Here is a 16,339-nt window from a genome sequence, read left to right as displayed (position 1 = left end):
TGGCAGTAATTGACTGAGTTTGGCAGAGGACAACACCAATCTGATGTGGGAGGTGAGTGCTGGTGGAGTTGGGATTCCCGGTGCTCGTGGCTGCTGGGGGCTGTGGTCCCGGGCAGTAGGAGCCGACTGAGGAAGGGGCTGTGCAGGCAGGGGTGACCAGCTCAGCTCCACAGAGGGGACAAGGGCAGTGAGTGCCCAGGCAGCCGCCCTGTGCTGCCTGGCGCCGGGGGCCTTGCGGAGCTGCAGCTGAACCCAAGTCAGTGGTGCCAGAGGGCTGCTAAACGAGGTGGCAAAGCTTGGGCTGTGGCGGCGGGAGCAGCAGAAGGCCCTGTGCGGAGCCATCCGGACACCCGGTGGGCATCAGCGCGGGGAACGCGCTCGGCAGTGAGCACCGTGCCCCCAGAGAGGGGGCGAGCGCGTGGATGCTTTGCAGGGGAGTGAGGAAAACGGGAAGGGCTGCAAGGCGTGTGCTGAGCCTGAGGGAGCTGGTCGGCGGTGGCCACAGGAGAAGCGAGGGGAGCCAAGGGCACGGCTGGAGGGAGACGATGATCTGCTTCCTCTCCGTGCTGAGCAAAAGGGGCCGGGGCTGTGCTACAGCGAGATTCGCGTCTGGCCCAGCTCTGGTTCACAAGTCGTGCTCAGCCTGCGGGGCTGAGGGTCCAGCCGGTGCCCCCCCGCTGCCCTCTGGCCTGGCGTGGGCAGGCACCTGGGCGAGTCCGCGGAGGAGATGGTTTGCGGTCACCCGGAGGTGCCACCTCCTCCTCCGCCCCACCGGCCGGGGACTGGGGGCTCCCCTGAGCAAAGGCAGCGGGCCCAAAGCCGCGGGAGGAGGCCGAGACGGTGGCGGCGGGAAAACGGCCTCACCCGGCAGCCCCACGGCTCGGGGCGGGGGGGCAGCCGCCGCCGCGGGTCCCGGGCGGCGGGAGGACGGGGCGCTGCTGCCACCTGGTGGCCGGGGCCCGGCGGCACCGCGGAGCGGCCCGGGGGCCGTCCCCGCTGCCGTCCCGCGGGGGCTGTGCTCCCCGTCAAGCTGCCGCCTTTCCGTCCGGCGCGGTCCCGCGCTGCCAGCCGGCCCGCGGTCTGCATGTTCGTAAAGAGTTTTGAGTTTGGGATATTCAAGGGGGAAAGGGAGAGCCCTCAGCACAAGAAGGACATGGACCTGTTGGAGCGGGTCCAAAGGAGGGCTACAGAAATGATCCGAGGGCTGGAGCACCTCTCCTAGGAGGACAGGCTGAGAGAGTTGGGCTTGTTCAGCCTGGAGAAGAGAAGGCTGCGGGGAGACCTGATTGCAGCCTTTCAGTACTTAAAGGGAGCCTACAGGAAAGATGGGGACAATCTTTTTAGCAGAGACAGCAGTGACAGGACGAGGGGTGATGGTTTTAAACTGAAACAGGGCAGGTTTAGGCTGGATATAAGGAAGAAATTCTTTACAATGAGGGTGGTGAAACACTGGCACGGGTTGCCCAGAGAGGTAGTGGAGGCCCCATCCCTGGAAACATTCAAGACCAGGTTGGACAGGGCTCTGAGTACCCTGATCTCGTTAGTGGTGTCCCTGCTCGCTGCGGGGGGGTTGGACTAGATGACCCCTAGGGGTCCCTTCCGACCCAAAACTTTCTATGATTCTATGACAGACAGCTCCAGTCCCTTGGCTCCCGCAGGGCTGCTGAAGCCCCGCAAATCTGGGAGCGCAGCCCTGTCAGGGGTGGGCGCGGGTGCGGTGGCCCTGAACTCCAGCCGCTCGGGGTGCACCCGGAGGGTCGGGAAGGTCAGCAGCGCTCCCAGCGAGGTTCCCCAAGCAGGGCGGCCCTGCGGCTGTTTGTAGCCAGGAGCCACGTGCTGTAAAGCATCTGGGCGCTGCTCAGCAAAACCGGGTGGTCGCAGGAGAGAGTTTGAGCGCTTTGCTAAACTTGTAAGCGTGTCATCAGTGAGTAGACTAAAAGCAGTGAAGTACAAATAATAGCTAATGAAGCCACACAATATTTCAATGAAAGATTGACTGTGGATAACCTGAAAAGAACATAGGCCTTACCTGTGGTTCAGAGACTTAAACGCTTAGAAAAGTGCTGATGCATTTCAAGGTAAGAACACCAGCAGGAATGCAAGCTGAGGAGTCGGGGAACAATGTTACAAGAGACCTGCTTTTACAGCCTTCCGTTATAGCAGTCGTGGTACTCCACGATGAAGGCGGATGTAGTGATGCTGTCTTCCATAGTGCTTGCTTCTGTTAACAAAGCTGATAGAAAGTCCCATCTCATATCTCACTTCTGATGCTTCCTGCAATGTTTTGTATGCATTAGCCTACACTGTAGTGCAACTTTCATCGCTTTAGGCCTGTGCTGTCTTATAAGCTTCTTCTCGTGTTCAGTTAGCGCTTCCTACTTCTGTAGACTTGAACTGCTCCTTACAGTACCTTATCATAGAAGCATACTGAGTGCTAGTAGGGAAGGCCTCTTTGGGACTAAACAGATGAGGTATTGAATTCTTGGATGTGGACCTATTCCTGTTGCGGTTGAGCTACAGAAAGGCAGGCTGCACCTGCCAGGAACCTGGTGGGATGGGAGTCTGAAGGTCTTTCTTGCACAGCTCTCTTTGTCTGCCATAGAAGATCCAGACAATTGCTTCACCTCTGTGCCTGCTTTTATTTTCTTCTCTATTAATGTAACCTGTAAGTCCTGTAAGGGAATAGGCTATGCAGAGGCTAAGGATTCCTGGTTACTGGAAAGGCCTTTGTGGTATAATGACTTTCTCTAGCTGTGTAACACACCGCTGACTAGCTGGTTCTTCCCTTTGTGCCCAGAGATACTGAGGGAAAGCAGCAAGCGGTCTGTCTGAACAGTCAGTGGCTAGGGTGAAGGGTTTAGAGGAACACAGGAGTCTGCAACCTGCTGTATTCTCAAGGGTGTTATGCAGGCACCCACCTGCGTCTGGCAGACAGCTTTGTTGGGGAAGAAATCTTTGATCTCAGGGTCATGCTTTGTCTTCGCAGGGATGCCGGCAGGTATTTGCTTGTCATATGCTGTGGGACACAAGCGGTGTGTGTGCGCGTCTTCTTGCTGGCTGTGCTAAATTTGGGTCAAAGCAGCAGCCTGTAACCAAACACCATGCCACTGGCACTGAGAGCAGCCCAGCTTTTGGGAAGCAGCTCTTTGGACACCTTGAAGGAAGCTGCTTGGCTCTAAGCACGGGTCACCTCTGGGAGTGAACCGCTGGTTGGTTGTCATCCCAGAGCCAGTTGTTTTGCACAGGAGGAAGGACCTTTTGCTGTCAAGGCAGGCCCCTTAGGGCACTTGTGCTTCTTTAGATGTGGTGCCCACCTGGGTGTTCATCCCTGCCCACAGCGTTTCAAAGACAGACTTTCCTCTTGGTCGTGCCGGTGCAAGGTTGGCCCAGACAGCTCCTAGGAGCACAGAGCTTGCTTGCTGCAGAGATGCAGCATCAGAGCTGTTAGCCAACTTCTGGTTGTTCTTTGACTGCAATCATGTCACATCAGGGCTCACCAAAGCTGGACTGGCCCTACAGGACCTGGGTGGCTGCTGGAGAGTCGCTGGTGTGGGAATGCTCAAGGCCCTGAGCAGCTAGTGGGAGCCATGGGGCATGGGGGGTCCTGTCCTAGACCCCACTCACTGCGACTGCTCTGCTGAATGTCCTGGGTAAAACTGGGGGGAAAGATGCCTACAGGGCCTCAATCTTAGAGAGGACATCGTGATTGGAAGTGTAGGCTTTTATGCTTTTTGGCTGATGTGGAACTCAACAGAAAACTCTGTAGTAGGTTTGTGTGGTACCTGCATGTATTGCAATGGAGGTTTAAGGAAACAACACTCTGCAGAGCAATAGTAAAGGTTATTCGTCATCAAAATCATACTAACAGGTCAAGAATATTTATTACTATATTCTGAAAAGATGAATAATGACCATTGTCTTGTAAAGGACCTTGTAACTTTCTCCTACGCCTGCTTCTTTCTGCTCAGCTGGAGTTGCACACACCATTCTCTAAGTCTGCAGTGTGCACAGGTACATGAATGCAAACGAGCTCTCCAATGTTTTAGGAAATATGTGTTAGGAAATACGTATTTGTGCATATACAGATGTTTATAGAAACTTATTGCTAGGTTGTACAACACAGTAACAAGTTTCTATAACTCGGTTTCAATCTGTGCTTGTCTAAGATGCACGTTGTTCCCTCTCCACCTTCTCCTCAGACAGATTTATCTTGATGGATTGGTGACATGTAGCAGTGCTTACTGACACAGTTCCTGTGTCTTGGTCTGCAGGCAGCAGTTTTTGCATCTCAAGTTTGTTCCTCAATGAGCGTCACATGAGCCACTTGCTATCTTAGCCTCTGCACATTCTTAGAATGAGAATGGTGTCAAGTAATTCCAATGCAGAGAAAATCTACTTGTTTAATGCAAAAATGGAGATAGCCAGAGAAGACTTGGTTTAAATGAAAAGTAATGAAAGCACATTTATGTTAATACATTGTGCTGGGAAAATTTTCAAAATGCAGCTTAAACAGCTTACTCAGCATCAGGGTACTCTGCTTGGCAGTCTTTTTTTTATTCCTTCTGATGTTTAACAGTTGATTAGTACTGCCACCACCACTTCCCCATCCTCTTGCCCTGATGCAGTCCCCAGGGATAACCACCAGCTTTAGCTCAGCTCATGTTGCCTGGAAGTGGGAACTAAATGCTTGTGTACGAGCTGCATGGGAACCTGCTGAAAAACTGATTATCGCCAAGAGGATGAACATAGCATTATAAGTAAGCAAACGGGAATTTGGGTGTAGAATTATTTATCCATGGCTGTGTCTTTTTTGTTTTAGTTGCAGCAAAGAGTGACTATAGGATACTACGTAGTGCTATAACTTTGTTGTACAAGGTTTCTCAAGAATGAGACATCAGAGTAACCTTAAACCTCTGATGATTATTAAGCTCCTGGAATAAAACTAAAAGTACTGATCAAAATGCAGATGAAGGCTGATTATGTTGTAGAGCTGGACACTTCATGTCCTGGTCCTCCAGCAACAGGGTAGGGGTAGGTGTGGGGAAGTGAGGACCTTCAGAACTGAACTTCCACTCCTGCTCAGCACAGAGTTAGTCCATAAGTGGTGTCCCAGCATCATCTCTACCTGATGAAAGAAGTTCCCCTTAGCGGTGCTTCAGCAGTGGCTGGAGAGCTCCTGGGGAGGCTGTCGTCTCGGGTCTGGCAAGCAGTGTCTCAACAAGTGTCTGCTCTCTATGAACTGGTTGGACTTTTTTCTGACCATGAAATCTAAATGCTTTGTAGTTCTAATTCAGTCTTCAATACTGCTGTATTCCTGCTTTTCTCTTTTATGCTATTTGTAGCTTTTTAAAACTGGATTGTTTGAAAAGGGCTTTCATTTTGGCTTTGCACACACAACCTGATAGCCTTCCACAAGGGCCTCCTGTCTGCGCTCACCACACTCGTGATCATTCTGCTACGTGTTCCTGGCAAAACTAGCTGTACCTTCTGTTTCTCCTGTAGAACAGTTACAAATACACAATATAATGATCGTGACAGGAACTAACTTCACAGTGAATATTTGAAGGAACCTACTGCTAGTATATTGTATTGGGTTTGAGTGGCAAGGTTTGAGGGGGGGGTGGGGTGGCTACGGGAGCGGCTCTGTGAGAACCTGTCTGAAGCTTCCCCTCTGTCCAATGGAGCCTGTTCCACCGGCTACAAGACAGACCTGCCACTGGCCAAAGATGAGCCCATCAGCGATGGTGGTAGCACCTCTGGGATAACATAGTTGAGAGGAAAAAAAACCCCTGTGTAATGGCAATTGCAGCAGGAGAGAGGAATGAGAATGTGTGAGAAACAGCCATGCAGACCCCACAGTCTGTGCAGAAGGAGGGGAGGAGGTGCTCCAGGTGCCAGAGCAGAGGTTCCTCTGCAACCATGGTGCAGACCGTGGTGATGCAGGCTGTCCCTGCAGCCATGGAGGCCCACGAGGGAGCAGATCCCCACCCGCAGCTGGGGAGGACCCCATGCTGGAGCAGGGGGATGCCTGAAGGATGGAGGCTGGGACCCGGTGGCAAGCCTGTGCTGGAGCAGGCTCCTGGCAGTATCTGTGGCGCTGTGGAGAGAGGAGCCCGTGCTGGAGCAGGTTTGCTGGCAGGACTTGTGACCCCGTGGGGGATCCATGCTGGAGCAGGCTGTTCCTGAGGGACTGCACCCTGTAGGAGATCCACTCTGGAGCAGTTTGTGAAAAACTGCAGCCTGTGGGAAGGACTCAGGCTGGAGCAGTTTGTGGAGGACTCTCTCACGTGGGAAGGACCCCATGCTAGAGCGGGGGAAGAGGGTGAGGAGGAAGGAGCAGCAGAGCCAATGTGTGATGAACTGACCACAGCCCCCATTGCCTGTTCCCCTTCACTGCTTGGAGGGAGGAGGTAGAAAATTGTGAGTAAAGTTAAACCTGGGAAGGAGGGAGGGGTGGGGAGATGGTGTAGATTTATTCATACTGTATAAGCACCATAGATTAGCTATATAGAGGAACAATTTAAAAAGAACAAACAAAACCACACAAGAACTATGCAGGCTCCTGCATGCCCACCCTTTGAGTGCTGTGATCTCAATTTTCCTGAGACCCTTTGAGGTGTTATACCTATAATTACAAACACTGGTAAGCCAAATTGTACACTAAGAGAAAAAGTCTGTATTACCCCAATCAGATTAGCTCATGCCCCTGTGAAAAGCTGGTGAAAAAGGGCAGGTTTGGATGAGGTCAAGAGACTGATTACAGACACATGGTCATGCCATGGAAATTTGTAAGTACTATGTTTGCCATTGCTAAAATACTCACAAGCACTGGATGTGACACATGTGACGTGTCACTTGTCCCACCATCACATTCTGTCCTGTTTCTGGAGACCTTTGCACAGGATTATGTGAGAACTATTTCTGAAGGATGCAAAGCTTCCCGAGTTGCAATGCCTGCCCAGTTTCTGCTGAGCTATGGGTAAGTGCTGTAGAATTTAACCTTGTTACAGTAGTAGAGTTGTTATAGCTGTTGATGTGCCACGTTATTGCTGCAAACAAGAAAAGGCGCGTGGGGATAAGTAATACATTTTATTAGGCCAGAAGACATCACTGGGAAAAACAAATTTCAAGAAATGCAGAAGAGAAATTTGAGAAGATTTGCAGGAACCTGAAGGATGGTTTATGCACTTGGAAGCAGGTCCGTTTCCTAACCACGGCAGTATAATAAAGGATATTCCTTGTTCTTAAGGCTGTCTTTTTTGTGATAGCAGCCTTTCTTAGTAGACAGTATCTTTGTATTTTATCCTATTTAGTTCTGCTCATCAGTAGTAGCTCTAATGCTCCTAGTTGAGGGAATCTCGATGGAAAATTGTAGTGGGGGTGTTTGTGTGTGTATACCTCAAGATAACTTGATTTTATTTTTTTAAGCATTTTGTTTCAATTAGCTCTTTGAATCAGCAATTTAAAGGAAGTCAGAGCACTAACAACCTTATGCAAACAATATAACATGATTAAGATAATTTGTCGGATTTTTTTTAAATGTACCTCTTCTCCCTTTCTTCTCTTCTCACATGATCTGCAACAGATGAAGTCTTTTAATTAATTTTAGAAGTCAGTATTCCCTCCAGTGTGGAATTTCTGCTTCATTCGTGGGTGAATGCAAGCCAGCTGACAGGATGCTGTTCCAGCAGCGTGCTGCTGTAGCCTGTTGTGAGACTTGAGATGCTTGGGATGAATCGCTCACAGGTAACAGAGCCTCTGGCCAGGTGACAGGGACTGGAGGCCTAATCCTAGCATCACATAATTCACATAATTCCCTAACAGGCCCTAATCCTATCAAATTCAGTCCAAGGATCCATCCCAGACCTCCAGTGACCTTTGCACCAGCTGCTGCTGTCTTACTGCCTTGTGACAAATTATGTCTTGCCTCACAGTTGTTCAAGAAGCTCAATGCTCAAGAAGCTTGATCAGGTAGATGACATCTAGAGGACATCTCTGCACATCCTCGGTGGCCTGGCAACATCACCTGTACGGACACTTTAGTCCAGAGAAAACAACAAGGTTGCTTGTTGAACCTTTGAGCCCTGTGGCCCTACAGGCGCAAGAGTTGCATTGCTTCCCTGGGTAATGTCAGAAAAACAGCTACCATCAGTACCCATGGAGAAGCATCTCTTCCATATTAAGACCTGAGGAGGGACCAGGCTCGGGCTAGGTGTTCATTCACCATCTTATCACCAAGACAGAAGCCTGTCGTCCCAGGGCTGAGGCATCACCTGATCCTCCTCTCGAGGGGTACAGTCACAGGCATCCAGCACCTCTGTGGGGCCTGGGACTGCTTCTTGCTGCTGGCCAGGGGAAATGCTGGCAACCCCTAGCTATTATTCTTTGTTGTTTTGCCTGGTATAATCCCGTTTTTTCTCAAATTTGCCTCAGGGCCAGCAGGCACTGCAGGGCTTATGGAAATTCTGCAAAAGCAGAAGAGTCCAGCCCCTGTTTTCCAAAATGAAAACCAGGAGTTTATTCCCGTTTTTGAGTCCCGCTTTTCCAAAAGGAGATAGCAAAGAGGATGCTGGGGATCATGCTTTAGGCCAAAATCCGCTGCCTTCCTGACGCGTCCGCAGTGCTGGGCACGGCACCGGGATGCTGCCGCGCACGGCGACCGCTTCTGCTCGGCGACTCTGCCGAGAGCTCGGGGCTTCCCCGACCCCCGGAGCAAAGGCTCCCCGGCGGCGCTTGCAGCGGGTCCCAGCTCGGCTGCCCGCCCCGCCGGAGCCGGTCCGGGCTGCGGGCAGCCCAGGGGTCCCGTTAAGCGCCCACCGCCGCCCGCCCCGCCTCAGTGCAGGGCTGTCCCCTAGCTGCCTCCGGGTCTGTCGTCTCCGCTGGGAAGCAGAGCAGGTCTCCTGGACGTGTCGGTGCTCGCAGGGTTGCTGGGTGACGGGACCGATGGTGGCCCCTACCAAGGGGCAGTGCCACCCCTCCGGCAGCTGCCGCCGGCTGTGCTGGTATAAAGGCAGAGAGGACGTGCGGGGGGGGGAGTTGGTGGTGTGCCCTTTCCCGGGCTGCTGCGGCGGACGAGCTGTTTGGCATTGACTGATTCTCTCTGCTAGCCTACGGCTCCAGCCTGGGCAGGCAATCTTCACAGTTCCAGTTTAAGAGTACTTCTGCTGGCAGTGACTAGCTATGACCTCGTCTCACCTAAACAACAGAGCTGAAAGCCACTTTAGAGCTTCGGAGGAGCACGAACTGGAGGCAGTGGGGAGGAAAGCTTGGGACAATCCTGTTTACAATGGTTCTCCCTCCACCTCCTTGAAGATTCGAGCCATCTACAACCCCAAGTCCATCCTGGAGAATCCCTATGAGGACTTTGAAGAGGTGGGGGATCCACTGCCCTACCAGGAAAAGCAGAGCAAAGCTGTGGATGGGAAGAAAAGTCCTTTCTTCAAGTGCTGCTTCTACGTCTTCAGGGGCATCCGAGGTAAAGTGCTGACATATCACTAGAAAGGAGCTACTAGCTCTCAGGAAGAGCGATGGTACAGGCGGGGGGGATGTGTGGGGTGTGTGTGAGAGTGTGGGGATGCAGAAGGTAGAAAGCCCATAGTGTCTGTGTAGCTGAGGAACCTGCTCAACATAGACCAGCATCACTCTGGAGATCATCTTTGGCTGACCTGGAAGGAACATCCTCATTCTGTGTGTCTTGCTGTAGCTCCAGGGTCTGTCTTGTTACCTTTGATACAAGGCAGGTGGTACAGACTAAGTGGTGTGCTCAGGGTTATGCAGTGAATCTGCTGGCAGAGCTTTGCACAGAGCTTAGGTGTCCTGAATCCATGGGAGCCGTCACTCTGGTGATGAGACTATTCTGTCCTTGTCTGCATTTTCTAGATGGAGTGGTAACAGCCTCTGTATTACAGTAACTTAAGAACAGATATAAATATCCACCAGAGAAAATTTAGCACTGTCAGGACTGAAATGCAGAGGATAACAGAAACATATTAAACAAGGCTTTGCTTGAAGACGGATGAAAGAAAGAGGTGCTAGTTTCCAGTTAAAAAGACAAAGGGGAATGAAATATTATATAGACTTTTTCAGAGGCAATCGAAAACCTGGGAGCAAGTTAGGTCTCCTGTAAGGATACAGCCCTGGGCAGGAGCATTGTTGAACAGTTTCTTATAGAAGGTATGAAGTCCTAATACTGTAAAAACAGGGAAGACAAAGCAAGAAACTGTATTTTTTGTGGAAATTATTTTCCTGCCAATGTGTCTTTTCTCCCTGACTTGGAAGGCAAGGGCTTTTCTCAGAGCCGTACCCTCTAGCAGTACAAGTGAGGGAATAACAGTATAGCCTGATCTTGAATTGGCACTGCCCCTCTACAATCGGTTCGTTCTTACTTGTCATTGCAGTTACAGTCTAACACTATTAATTCATGTGGAAGCCAAAGCTGAGGCTTTAGATGTTTCTCCTGCCTAGGGAGCAATGCTGGGTGGGCCTGATAGGTAATTACAGATTGCTCAGAGGCAGTGTATCGTTTACCTGCTTTATTCTGATATCCTTTCTTCTACGTGTTGTTTGAGACTTAAAAAGGAAAAACAAATCCATATTTTGAAATCAAAATTCCATTTGTGAGATTCCAGGGTTGAAACTGGAGCATGCGAATGAAATACTTGTTAGGACCCTACAGCACTTCCTTCTTCTGTGACTGTTGCAGCAGTGTGTCCTGCCAGCGAGGGTGGTAAATAGGGTTGTAGGACAGACCAGAGCTGGAAAGATGAGATCCGAATGCCAGTGCAGCCGGAAGAAAGGCCTCTCTCAGCCTCACAGAGGTGGGGGCGTTTTCCCTGAGGAATTTGCATCCTTCCTTTGCATCTTTACTAGGTGCTCATTATCTTTCATTACCTCTCCAAATATTGCTGGTTCTCCCCTTCTGTTTAATCACATGGAAAACAGAGGTAGTAAAGGTAAGTTGCTTAGCCAAGGACTGTTTGTGATTTTTTTTTTTTTTTTTTCTTCTTATAAACCATTCCTTGGGATTACATGTCCAGAGATCTTCAGGGGTACTGGTTATAGTCAGATTATTGAGTTCTTGTACTCACCAGCTACTCGGCTGGACTACCAGTGAGCAGCTGCTGCTCTTGGTGCCCCTGCTGAGGCCTGTTCCTCTCTAAACTATGTCTGAGCAACTCTGTGCCCCCTGGTTTCTGCCTGCCTCCTGACGCCTCTACTGTTTCATGGCCAGCCTACAGACACACTTTGGGTATCTGGGTGGCACAGTGGCTGTTCAGGGACTCCCAGCTTTCCACTGCCTTTGGAAGAGGATCTCCAGCTGTACTCAAGACCATGAGCTAGGGTCACAAATCTGGTTTAAAAGCAGCCTGAGAAGATAATGTAGGTGGTGTCGTTAATTCTTACCAGTAACTTGTTACTAGCAGGAAGGCACTTAAAAACAAATTGCAATAATTGCCCATTTTCTAGATTCTGCCTTGTGAGTGCTGGACAGTCATGCAGGATGCCATAAGGAAGCCCAGATGTCTTCTAGTCTTGAGTATCCTTCTACTACAAATGTTACGTCCAAAACAGCTACATCCCCAAGGGGGTAGGTGGTGCCAAAGGAAACACAGGTGGGGACATGCTTCTTGTATGAGGTAGTGTATTTCCATGTCATATTTCCTAAAGAAGCAGCTGAAACCAAACCTCAGCTGATACGGTTTTGCAATTACTGGATGTAATCTGAAAGGGTACCGGACCAGTGTCATGGTCTTCCAGGTATAATTTTGGGCAAGCCTCCGAAGCAGATTTTCAAGGATGTTTGAGTGTCCCTGAATTTAGGTGTTCCTGACTATACTTCTTTCCTGAAGCAAAGAAAGTCTGTGCCTCTGTTCCCAGCATGTGGATATTAGGGGTTCCCTGCCTCACGGAAAACCAAATAAACCTGTCAAGAGATTGTGATGTAGTCATATTTGGGGATGAAGGAGGTCATTTAAAAGTGACCTGAACAGATGGTTGGGTTGTTTCCCCTTGCTTTCCTTGTGGAGATTCCTGTAGACCACATACTACTCTCTTCTGCACATGAGTTAATCCAGATTTTCTCCAGGCTCTCATTTCTGTTGCTGGTCTGGCATGTCCAGAACAGGCTACTGGTTTGTCTGTCCAGGAGTGAGGGCAGATGCTGCAACAGTCACTATGGTAGCTGACGGTGCAAAAAGCTCTCTAATCTGTTGAGATGCAAAAGAGCTATTGAAAGGACAGGAGTAAGTATGCACAGAACACTGTACCACTTCTGCTCCAAAGGAAAAAAGCACTTCATCTTCTGCCAGAGATGACTTCAAACGTGTGGCCTTTCATCAGCTTTGATCCTGTCTTGCAGAAAGGTGATTGTTACATACTACCAGAGATGGGCATCAGGGCTGAGCTCTCTAGGAGCTGCAGAAAGCAGCTAGACTATGGGTATTATTGACATGGCTTCCATCACTAGGCTTTCAAGTGGAAGTTCTTATGTCTTTCAACTTCAGCAGCATTTCAGAAATTGCAGCAGAAAGCCATTACAAAAAGAACAAACAAATACACTAACGGTATCCGGCGGTTCATCAAACCCAAAATATCAAGGCTCCTTTTAAAGGAAATGTTTCTCTTGTTTGATCAATGCTGGTGACATTTAATGAGTTGCTTTCACTGTGTGAAGACATTGTATCACTATCTGGTACAATTGGCATAACTGTATTGAAGTCAGCAGAGCTCCATTTATAGACATCCTGAAGATAATTTGGCTCTAAATTTTATGCGGGAAAATATTGAGTTGGGTTGTCTGAGATTTTGGCGAGAAATCTTCAAGAGTTTTCAGGTAAGCAAGGGAAAATATTTGGTGCCTGATGGTTCCGTATACATAAGAGGACTAACAGTTGTAAAGCTAACATCGGATGCAGTTCTGCTATGGAAGTCCTATCAGAAGGTCAGCTGTTGGCACATGGATGACTGAGATGAAATTTTGTGGTTTCAAGAGTACTTGTGACAAAGACTGGATTTCTGCCAAAAGTAAGCTGAAAAACAGGTAGGAAAAGATCAGTTCATATTGAACTCAAACAGAAAACTTGAGAGTGATTCAGCAAAATAAGAAAGCCAGCATATTTCAGTTTTCGTCAGCCCCAAACCTTTTGTTCATACTGGACTAGTTCTCTTTAGGGGTTATTTAACACATTTTTACAGCTCTTAGTCAAGTTTTGAAATAAAAAGTGGTTTTGGTTTGAAAAGTGACAAAAATCCAACTCCCATCACCATTTTTTGGGAACAGGACTTCCAACTCCTCATGTGGCCTTTGAGAATGGCCATCAAAACTCTCCAGTTTCTTCTTTACACCCAACAGGTCTGTGGGGCACTACGCTGACTGAGAACACAGCTGAAAACAGAGAGCTTTATGTGAAGACCACACTGCGAGAGCTGCTAGTCTATGTTGTGTTCTTGGTGGACATCTGTCTACGTAAGTGGCTGCCATATCTCATAGGTGTCTTTTCTGTGTGATGTGTGAGAGGAATAACATGAGGTTTTATTATTAGACTTCCTCACTGGTGGTATTAAATTGTAGGTGTTAAATTTATTGTACGCACAGTCACTGTAGCAGGCAGATGCGTTGTCACCCTACAGAACAGCCGTTTCACGTAGAAGTAAAATAACAGACTATTGCTGTAAACCTAATTGCTATTGGTTAGGTTTAAGCAATGTTTTCTGATCCATGTTATCAGTTCTAGCCATTGACTCCATAGTCCTGGGAGAATCTGTCCAGGATCTTTTAGTTTCACAGCAAATGTTCAAGACCCAGAGAGCAGCTCTAGAAACTTCCTGGGATCAAAGACACAAGGTTCAGAGAGATTTTTCCCCTCTGAGACTGGAGGGGTGGCTGAGGTGATAAAGCAGATGGCAGCTCACACTGTTGCTCTTGGGTGGATTTAATGCATCCTTATACTGAACGCTAACGGTCTTTGTGTGGGTAGAACAATGGCTGTTTGTTTTATGGGAAGGTTCATTCATTATCACAAATGAGCACCTGTGACATGGGACAGCAAAGAGGATTATATTTCATGGACTCTATGGCAGGAGAGATAGACAATACTAACCTGAGTTACTATCACACAGGCCCAGGGAGACAGTGCTTCAGTCACTCTTCCTAGAGAAGCAAGACATGCACACAGACCTATGTGTGGTCACACAGTGACTCATCCAGAAGTGGTGTGTGGGGGTGTGTGTGTCTTGAATGTCTGCTGCTTTATTTTCATGGTACCCTTTCAACAGCTGGACATGTTCTTAGTGTTCACCGTGATGGATGCTTTTCTGCAGGAGGGAGCACTGGATAGTTGAAACAACATGTTCAGGGAAGTTAAAGCCTGCTCCTGTTTGAGGTTTCTTGGTAAATAAGAACTTAACTGAAGTGTTCCACTTTGGAAAATGGATGGTTTCTATACCTTTATGGATTCTGATCAGAACTTCAAAATACAGATCATGGACTTTGTTCTGAGAGAAAATTTCTGAAAGAAATTTTGTCTGAGGAAAAAGATTGCTACCTAGGATGTTCAGTTGCATCATCCAGTGGTCTTCTCTGGCTTTTAAATTTTTATAGTCTGTCAGTATGACAGTTTAAATTCTTTAACATTCAACAGATAAGTTTGTAAATCCTTAAGAAAGCAGAAAGTAATATGATTACATCTCTCAAATTTTTTTATCTTGTGCCTTGCTCAGCTTACCTGTGATAGCATAAGCTACACAGAAAGTGAATATATACATGTATTTATATCAGGCTCCAATATTCGGGTATAAGGGAGGACCCTCCTCTTGTGTCTTCTCTTAGTGACATATGGAATGACAAGTTCCAGTGCCTACTACTACACCAAAGTGATGTCTGAGCTCTTCCTGCAGACCTCTACGGATGGCCGTGTCTCCTTCCAGTCCATTGGGAGCATGGCTGACTTCTGGGGGGTGAGTACAAGTCTGGCTGGGCATGGGGAGCCCTGGAAGCCTCACCTGGACTGGGATATTCAGTTCCCTCTGAATGTGCTACCTAGTGCTTTCAGCAAGGCATTTTGCTGCCGCGAGATTTTGCCAGCTACTAACAATGCTTACAATATCATTTGCATGCAAAATATCCACTAATTTAAAACATAATTTATCCCTCTGAGCAGTGTGGCCAGGATACTGGCTAGGTTGTGTTGTGTGTGCCCAGAAAAGTCCATTCCACGGAAACTTAACAGCTAGACAGGCAGGACATAACAAAAAGAAATTGTTGTGATGCAGTGCTCATTGCACAGATAGGGAGTACTGGCCTGAAGAGGCTAAGTGGCTTACTCCAGTTTCCTTGTGGCAGAAATGTCTTTGAATCCTACAGTCCAATGTCTTCATGCTGGTGTCTTGGTTATAAGCCTATGTCCATTTTCATGGGCAATTGTGGGAACAGCATACTTAACCTGCCTGTAATTCATGCCTGGGCTGGTCTGATCTACAGATTGTTTATAAAGAAGCTGGATTAAAATTTGCACTGACTTTTATCAAAGAGAATGAAGAGGGGAAAACATGTCTAGGGTCTATCGCATTTCTGTCAAAGAACCACTCACCTCTGACAGCCAGCCAGAAATTGTTTGTCAGTTAGCTTTGTCTTTTCCTGGTCTATTAAAAAAAGTAAAATGAACTATGGCACTATTGTTTTTCCACCATTGTTTCCAGGGCACTGGCACCCCCCCATTCATAATTCACACCTCATGCCAGGACAGTTTCTTGAGACTTGTGCTCACTGAGGTGGAAGTGACGAAGATGCTTGCAGGGCAAATATCTCTTCAACTAACCCAGCAAGGTGCAACAACCATATTAGGGCCTGCGAGAAGCCAGCAGTGACCCTGCTGCCCAGCATTCCTCCTCCACCCTGTGGCTCCACCAGCCCTGGTCTTTCCCCTTCTTATCATACATCCAACACAAGCTTCTACTACTTTCCATCCTGGGGAGTAGAGAGGTCAGGCCTTACTGTCTCAAGCCCCAGCCAAGAAAATTCCTCTTGTATGTGGGCTATGAAGAAGTTGTTCTCCTGTCTTGCAGTATGTACAAGGTCCCCTTCTGGATAATCTTTACTGGACAAAGTGGTACAACAACGAGTCCCTGGTAGCGCACGGTGCCCAGTCATACATCTATTATGAGAACCTGCTGCTGGGTGTCCCACGCATGCGACAACTGAAGGTGAAGAACAATTCCTGTGTGGTCCATGATGACTTCAAGGAGGAAATCTCAGGCTGCTATGATGTATACTCAGAAGACAGGGAGGAAAGGGTCTCCTTTGGACTCATCAATGGAACAGCGTAAGTACATGTTCTGTTGT

General features: G+C 48.4%; 1 protein-coding gene across 2 annotated transcripts in view; it reads left to right on the top strand.

The window, feature by feature from the left end:
* Positions 1 to 16,339, top strand: part of PKD2L1 (polycystin 2 like 1, transient receptor potential cation channel) — a 30,262-nt gene continuing 13,923 nt past the window's right edge. The window contains exons 1-4 of one of the 2 annotated variants that reach the window (XM_075422744.1): positions 1 to 52; positions 13,352 to 13,465; positions 14,828 to 14,955; positions 16,063 to 16,319. In XM_075422744.1, the coding sequence (XP_075278859.1) occupies positions 14,839 to 14,955; positions 16,063 to 16,319 (374 nt within the window). In that variant the 5' untranslated portion in view covers positions 1 to 52; positions 13,352 to 13,465; positions 14,828 to 14,838. Of the gene's footprint in view, positions 53 to 9,078; positions 9,476 to 13,351; positions 13,466 to 14,827; positions 14,956 to 16,062; positions 16,320 to 16,339 lie in introns of those variants that run through there. The other variant, XM_009945583.2, reaches the window with a different exon arrangement.

This window comes from Opisthocomus hoazin, chromosome 6, assembly GCF_030867145.1.
Source record: "Opisthocomus hoazin isolate bOpiHoa1 chromosome 6, bOpiHoa1.hap1, whole genome shotgun sequence".
In the NCBI taxonomy this organism is placed as follows: Eukaryota; Metazoa; Chordata; class Aves; order Opisthocomiformes; family Opisthocomidae; genus Opisthocomus; species Opisthocomus hoazin.
Note: the sequence above shows the minus strand (reverse complement) of the source record. Positions and strands in the feature narration are given on the sequence as shown.